The sequence below is a fragment of the Camellia sinensis genome, chromosome 2 (genome assembly GCF_055761805.1).
Source record: "Camellia sinensis isolate YWXY chromosome 2, ASM5576180v1, whole genome shotgun sequence".
Classification (NCBI taxonomy): Eukaryota; Viridiplantae; Streptophyta; class Magnoliopsida; order Ericales; family Theaceae; genus Camellia; species Camellia sinensis.
The window spans coordinates 183,531,798-183,539,447 of NC_138962.1; the positions used below are offsets into that span (position 1 = coordinate 183,531,798).

At 33.4% G+C, this 7,650-nt stretch overlaps 1 protein-coding gene across 17 annotated transcripts; it reads right to left on the reverse strand.

Annotated features, from left to right (window-relative positions):
• Window positions 1-504: 504 nt before the first annotated feature.
• On the reverse strand, window positions 505-7,220 carry LOC114295060 (uncharacterized). Of its 17 annotated transcripts, none has more exons than XM_082916342.1 (9): window positions 6,687-7,160; window positions 5,158-5,222; window positions 4,981-5,063; window positions 4,522-4,612; window positions 3,957-4,010; window positions 3,470-3,538; window positions 1,785-1,805; window positions 1,627-1,752; window positions 505-1,436 (listed from the first exon to the last, which is right to left on the reverse strand). In XM_082916342.1, the coding sequence occupies exons 5-9, from the start codon at window positions 3,996-3,998 to the stop codon at window positions 1,176-1,178; spliced, it is 519 nt and encodes a 172-aa protein (XP_082772468.1). In that variant the 5' UTR covers window positions 3,999-4,010; window positions 4,522-4,612; window positions 4,981-5,063; window positions 5,158-5,222; window positions 6,687-7,160; the 3' UTR covers window positions 505-1,175. The 17 variants fall into 17 exon arrangements, 11 of the variants coding, with proteins under 11 accessions (XP_082772468.1, XP_082772469.1, XP_082772466.1 ...); XM_082916343.1 differs by having other exon boundaries at window positions 6,711-6,835; XM_082916340.1 differs by lacking the exon at window positions 5,158-5,222 and having other exon boundaries at window positions 6,687-7,220.
• Window positions 7,221-7,650: the final 430 nt, after the last annotated feature.

The following is a 7,650-nucleotide window of genomic DNA, read 5'->3' on the forward strand; positions in this document are numbered from 1 at the left end:
TACTACAAAAACACATAAAGATCACACTTTTTTTGTGTGATGTATGTTATTTAATCACATCTTTTAAATTTTATTAAAGTGTGATCTTTGGGAGTGTGATTAAAAATGATCAATTTTAGTCACACTTTTTAAGTGTGCTTAATAAAATTTAGATCACATCTTTTAAGTGTGATTAAAAATATTTAGATCACACCATTTAAGTGTAATTAAAAATATTTAGATCGCATCCTTTAAGTGTGATTAATAACATTTAGATCACACATTTTAGGTGTAATTAATAAAATTTAGATCACATATTTTAAGTGTGATTAATAACATTTAGATCACACATTTTAAGTGATTAAAAATATTTAGATCACGTCTTTTAAATGTGATTAATAACTAATAAAATCTGCGATAAAAAAAGGGTTTGATATATTTGAAAAATAATCAATATTATTTTTGTATGCACATTTGATTAATGTAATACACACTATATGCTATACTTTGAATCATAACCACATATTGAATAGAATAACGTCATATATTTCATAAATGAAATTAAATATTCAAAAGTATATACAAAGGAATTAAATAAAAAAAATTTAACTGTGCTTACACATATTAAAAAATGAAAAAACTTAAAAAATTAAGTTCTTTAATTCTTTGACACATATTTTGCATCTCTCCAAGAAATTTCTGACCTGAAAAATGAAAACACAAATTAATTCCGAAACCGCAGAAGCATATGAAGAAACTAATTATTTATAGAGACTATCCTAGTCTTACAAAAGATACAACCTGTATTTTTCTCATCACACTGACTCTTTATCTCCTGCTTCAATAGAAAAAGAATAACCACTTTGATTGAATAATCAATTCTCATGGAAAAAATGGACCAAATATCTTACGATAGCTGAGTATGAACTATGAGGGCAACAATGCTCAGGAGAAGGAACAGGGTTATGCAAACATTTCATCTGTGCCCTTGAATATAGGAAAACTCATGTGTTAAAAGATTTCAGCAGTTAACTCATCATCAGACATGAACATACAGGCAAATTAATAGCCAGAAGAGAGTTGTATGGTTAATAAAACCTTATACAGCTAAGGAAATAAAAGTATTAAGCTATTAATAAAACCTTATGCTCAAATATAAACCAAATCTACATGTTCATATGTATGGTTAGGTATTTTCATCTAACTGATGATGGTGTGAGTTCAGCACAATATTGACACCTATAAATGGTTGCCTCATAGGATGGGGTATATACCCAAAAGAAAAGAATGCACACAGACCAAGAAAAGGGACAGACAAGCAAATCCAATAAATATACCAAAATGAAAAGGGAGGGAAAAAAAAAACTAGTATGCAACTTACCAGGTGGAACTATAGCAAGCGCTAATGCATTACTTTCTTCTAGTTCGGCAGCTTTAGAATTTATTTCATTTAAACCCTGCACTCAAAATGTGCAAGAATCATGAATATACTAATCAGAACAACAAACCCAATTGCAATTAGAGCAAAAGGAAGCTCCCATTACTGGGAATCCAAATTTGATCCAATTAGAAAATCCAATTCAACCCAAATACAACAGTTCCTAGTTTTAAGGAGATTACACAATAATTAATTTTAAAGTTACTTACCAACAGATCCTCAGTTTGGTCAGTTGATATCAACGGTGGAACTTCCTCCTCCTTAGGCTCAGGCTCAGTCTCCTGTTGTGTATCTACCAGTGTTTCTTTATCTTCAGCTTCTTCAACTTCTTGCTGTTCACTTTCTTCAAGGCGGCTTGCTCAGGTTCTTCACTTATCTCCTCATACTCCTATATTGTTGTTAACAACCGAATCAACACAAATATTCCACAAATAAACAATGTCAATACCCTGCTCATTCTGACATCAACATTCAACTTACACAAAATTTACAAATCAACCATACAAACTAGGCCTCATTTTAACACAAATACTTTGGACTGGGAAGGACAAGCAAAAAAAATATTACAAATTGGTCAATAACATATTGTAAACAATTGTGCTTCATGATACCCACATCCATGGTAGCAAACAAAAAATTCCGAGCACATGATGTCGGCACTTGAAATATTGGAACATTATATGTTGTGATGTAGTTTTATGTAAAAATAACATAAAACTAACAGAATTACATTACATAGTGCTTGAACTAACAATTTGCCAACAAATTCTACCAGTTGATGTCTGAACATTGAAATATCATAGGAAATCAAACCTAAATGCTCCTGTTTATTTTGCAGGTTTATTATTAATTTGGGTCACTCTAATCTAAGGTCTTAACAAAACATGAAATAGTTCATATTCATCTAATGCAAGGTGGATATACAAGAGACCAACACATTTTAAAATAATGAAGACCTTGACAAAGCTAACATATAAAAGTCATGTTGACTACTTTTTGGTCACATAAATCAATGAATTATATAAAAAAATAAAAAATAAAATAAAATCAAACAAAATATTTTCAAGGATCATAGAAATCTAAGTTTGGCTTAGGCAGTTAGGAAACCAATCACATATCAATAAAGAATCACCATGAGGATTGATAAAAAATTATAACAACTCAGCAACTAACATTAGTAAGATAAAAAAAAAAGCCCCATTTGCTGGAGCTAAAATGGTTCCAACTTTCAAGACAAATTGATTTCCTTTGCTCTTATTTCTCAAAGAATCAATATGTGAAAAGACCTAGAAGAGACTAAACATTCAAAATAAACTTTCTATTTTCAGATTATGAAAATTGAAAATAAAACCAAGTTGAGTATCAAACCTTCCTTCATTTATGGAATTTTAAGATGTACACCAAGTAATAATTTATTCCCATGGTATGTAGGGGATTGCATCAACATGTTTAGACTTTAGATAGCACCAGGAAAAGTTTGTTGATCTATTCTGACATTTTCACATTGTCATTAATTGATGATTCCTTCTGATTATGTTTTATTAAATTCTAGTTTGGGACTCTAATATATTAGATTGAGCAGTGGTTAAAATGGTGAAAAATGATAAAGTCAAGAAAATACATATCTACAATTTACAATTATGACTAACCCTATCTAAACTGATGTTTTGGTTTTGTGCCATTACAGTAGCATGCAATTAACAGAAACCAACGCCGCAAGGTCTAACATAGACTTGGCTTTCCAACTGACATGAAAATAAAAGTAACAAACAATTATATTAGCAGACTTGTAATAGTATAGAATTACAAAGATCACCTCAAGTCTTTAGTTCCTGTGGATCTAGTCTATCAACTATCACAACATGACGTCCTCTAGGGTCTGATAAATATAACAATGTAGCAACGCAATATGTAACAATGTAATAAAAAAAAATGCAAGCAAAATTAAACTGAAAATGGAATTAATTCCTGGAGATGTTTTGATTGATTTGATGTGTATTCAATAAGTTGATAAAGGATCTAGAACATCTCTATTATGATTAGGAACAATACCATTGGGAAATGCTGCAACTGCTTATGAAACTGTTTCCATGCACCATCATCTGGAAAATCAATCGATATCTAGAGAGAATGAAATCAGGACCTCTGTTAGAGATTTGAAAGATCCTAAAAAGTAATTACGCAATTAAAGCAAATAGGTGGAAATTTGATATTTTGCCTATATGTGTGGGTTCATTTTAACACTTGGGGTTGTTTGTCAACACTTCCTTTTCCTGTTTTCTTTTTTCATTTTCATTATAAATATATATATATATATATAATAAATATAAAAAAAAACTTGTCTTTTTGTTTTTTGTAAACAGAAAAAGGAAACTGAACAAATGACCCTTAGTCTTTAGCATGTCTTGCCAGGGTGCACTTCATGGTAACATTGGTTTGTAGAAGTAAAAACTAATTACAGACACTTCATTTTCAAAAAGATTAATTCCAAACAAATGATAGCTTATCTAATGGTTTCCGTCATAAGAAGAAATCTTACATTGTCTGAATCAGGGAGCTCTTGAAGCCTATTCTTGAGCATAGGAATCCCACTCTCAAAGCGTAAATTAACAAGATACATAAATTAATAGAACAAGCATAAAACTAATAGCATAAACAGCAAACCAGAACCAGCAACAGAGACAGCACAGCATAAACAGGTGCAGACAGCACAAAAAGCACATACAACATGTAGCCAACAACACAGACAGTTTTCTTAAGCAATTTTCTTAATTTTTGCTAAATGTTTAATGAAATTATTACATTTTCAAAAAAACAAAAAAACAGTTAAATGAAAAATATACTTAAGAGACAATACGATAGGACAATACTTTATTGAAATGTAAGGGACAAGCATAACAATTGTGGTACTTTTCTTGTTACATCTAATTTGGATTTCAGTTAGTCTGTTAGAACAATGGCAAGCAAGAGCAGCTCATACTCTTATTGAGACCAAATGACATATATAAAAAACAATTACAGAAAAATTCATTATATAAGAACTGCATAATGGTTATTCACATCTCAAAAACAGTCTAAATTTTCAACCAAAATTAGTCACAAACCTTTGTTCAACCTAACAGGCATCCCTTGCTTGTATAGGAAGGGTTCCATCTCATGTGTGAACTGATCCAAAGAACCTTCTTGAAGCTCCACCTGGAAAATAAGTATAATACATGTGCAGTTTTTAGGAGTTGGGATATATGAGACATACATAATACATAGAATGTATGTCAAACTTTAACTAGCATTCATCACTTTATATATATATATATATATATTTTGATCAGCAAAACAAAACTTTATTGATGAGAAGATTCGAACAATGAAAAAGTTCAACCAAAACATCAAGAAAGAGAGGTGAGTGCACAAAGAGTTAACCCAACTAGGTTAGCACCAATTTGCACACCGCAATCATTTGCTAGCACAACACTAAGCTGGTGAGAAACCAACCAAAAGAGGAACAAGACATAGAGAAATACAAGCAGCCAAAAAACAATACAAACAGCCAAACAACAAACTACCAGAAATACAAGTAGCTCAGCACCAGATCCACCATTCCATGCATTTTCAAGCTACTGCCAGTTCATACTTCTATTCCCCATCTCTGAATTAAACAACAGCAGTAGAATTAAACAGCAATAACAACAATTAGCAGCAACTAGCAGCAGCAACAAGAAGTAGAATTAATTGAGCACTACCAAGGGAAAATAAAATAGAACAACAACTACTAGCAGCAGCACCAGCAACTAGATTCACTCCATTTCTGCAGTAGCAACGAGGTTAGCACACTGCTACACACTGTAGCATACATGCTCCAGATTAGAGACTAAATCATGAACTGAGCATTTCAAGTCTTTCAAATTTGATTTTGCCCACATAGCAACTCTGACCTTTACCAACTCAATTAACTCTGCAAAATATGGCTTTGCCTCTTTAAACAGATACTCATTCCTGAATTTCCACACAGGCTAAAGTGGTACAGCTGTAACATTTGAAATATTATTTAAAATGTAGAAAGACGGCTCAATGTCAAAGACATTAAATGCTCTTAATAAAAAATTTTAAATTAGGATGAAGTTGAATTCCTAGAGCAGTGCAAGTTTTTCTTCTATAGTTGGAAAAGTTCAAAGTTGTGCTTTGCTTATGGTTTATTTACACTAACAAACATATCGAGTCAATAAACTAATGTAAATATAAAACAAATAAAAATAAAACGGAGAAAGAATGATGCATTTTGATGTGCTACAGAGAAAGGTGACCATAAAAATCCATTACCTTGAATGGTCCAATGAATAATTTGGTAGGGGAAAAAACCCAAATTGCAACAAAAGTAGGAATCGCTAACAAAAAATCTAAAATTCATCCAATACCATAACTTAAAGAAAATAATCCCATATTCTCCTATTTCGGGGGCTTACTGTCCTAAAGGCTACACTTCTTGGTTCATAAACTAGGATTATGACCTGATGTAGCCACTCACTGAGATGACCAATTCTTGTCAAAATGCTCTTTGAGAGGTGAAACATTTAGTGCTTCCTCATAGTAGATCCCAACCTATAATCATGTTGAGAGGTGAAACATTTAGTGCTACTAAAGCTTCCTCATAGTAGATCCCAACCTATAATCATGTGCATTTCAAAGAATTATAGTAAAAGTGTAATTAACTGCCCAACAAGAAAAATATGCATGTGTACATGCTCATAGATACAATTTCCTACGTAACACTCGTAACATACTAAAAGCAATTTATAATTGCCACAGAGATTGTTGGATACAGTAATTTGAACAGTATGGATCATAAAATAGATTGCATTTCAACTGATTTCTACAACATCCCAATATATATGAGGCCTACTAAGGCCATAACTTAGTAACAACAATAACTGACTCATATGTTGATTTTGAATTTCAAATTGTAATAACTTTTCAGGTGTTTTTTTTTTTAATTTTTTAATTTTTTAATTTCCACCTTTTTTCCCATTCAATTAGTTGATTTTCATAGATCACTTATCAGGTGTGTAAACAGTCTAGTTATGTTCTGTATTCTGAAACCATAGCATACTTACTACAATTCCAAGTAAATTCCTTCACATTTGCTATTAAACCCATGAAATATTGGTTACATTTCCACTAAATCTAAACCATTTCACTAAACTGAAATATAATCACAATTGCAATACTTAAAACTCAAATAGCAGCAATTCAGGAAAGCTAAACAAACACTAACTTGTCTAGAGATTTTAGCACAAACCCCAGGAGTACTCCCATTAGCAATAGAGTTCTCAAAAACACATTCCTGAGCTTGAGCTAGCGTAAGCCTCCTCAACATCTCGGCACACTATCCACAGTCGCCGAACCAACCAATCGATGCCTTCATGGACTCATTATGTCTCAAAAATGTAAACGCCCCAGCCATAACAATAAAAGCATGCGAACCTTATCTCCTTCCTTCAATCGAAGACCAATCGAACGACAATCCAATCTGGTTATGCACAGCCCCCCAATTGAACAACACAGAGGCCTTCTCGAGGTAGATGTTCTGCTACGAAGCCTTCAATTTGGTCTTGAAAGCGTCGTACTAGGTGAAATTCACGGCGGGAATCGAGATTCGATGGTGCGGAGAGCTTTGAAGTAGTTTTGTAAAAGGTCGCAGCGGGAAGACAGGGAATCAGCATTGGGGCATTCGAGATCAGAGCGCTTTTGCTTTAGGGTTTGGAGATCGTTTTCGAGGTTTTGGGCTTCGCATTCGGAGTAGTTGAAGGGATGACAATTTGAAATCGACCCGACGAGGAGCCCCGATCCCAACCCCGATTTAAGTGATTTTTTCTGAAAAATACTTCCGACAAGGAGAAGACGGTATCTAAAAATCAATCTCCGATTTGTTTTCGGCCGGGGACGGTGATCAGTGTTTAAGCTCCGATCCAGCCCGATCCCCGTCCCCGGCCCCATCCCCGAATTTTCCCGAAGTAAAATTACTTTTATACCCCTTATATATATATATATATATATAAAACCAAACTCGTATATAATATACCAAATCTGTGTTGCTCTCACACTCACTCTCTGATATATATATCTCTCTCTCACTCTCATCTCAACTCTCTCTCACTCACTCGTTGTTCTCTCTGGCCCCGACCCCCTTCTCTCTCATCGACAGCGAGCCCCGACCCCCCTCTCTCTCACCGACAGCG

Bases quoted from the DNA above. Each gene is read 5' to 3' on its own strand.
- LOC114295060 (XM_082916339.1), bottom strand. From the start codon at position 4,037: ATGTATCTTGTTAATTTACGCTTTGAGAGTGGGATTCCTATGCTCAAG. The intron at 3,539-3,956 runs GTAAGATTTCTT...CATTCTCTCTAG, and splicing joins AGCTCCCTGATTCAGACAAT to ATATCGATTGATTTTCCAGA. The intron at 1,806-3,469 runs GTATTGTTCCTA...ACAACAATATAG, and splicing joins AGTTGCAGCATTTCCCAATG to GAGTATGAGGAGATAAGTGA.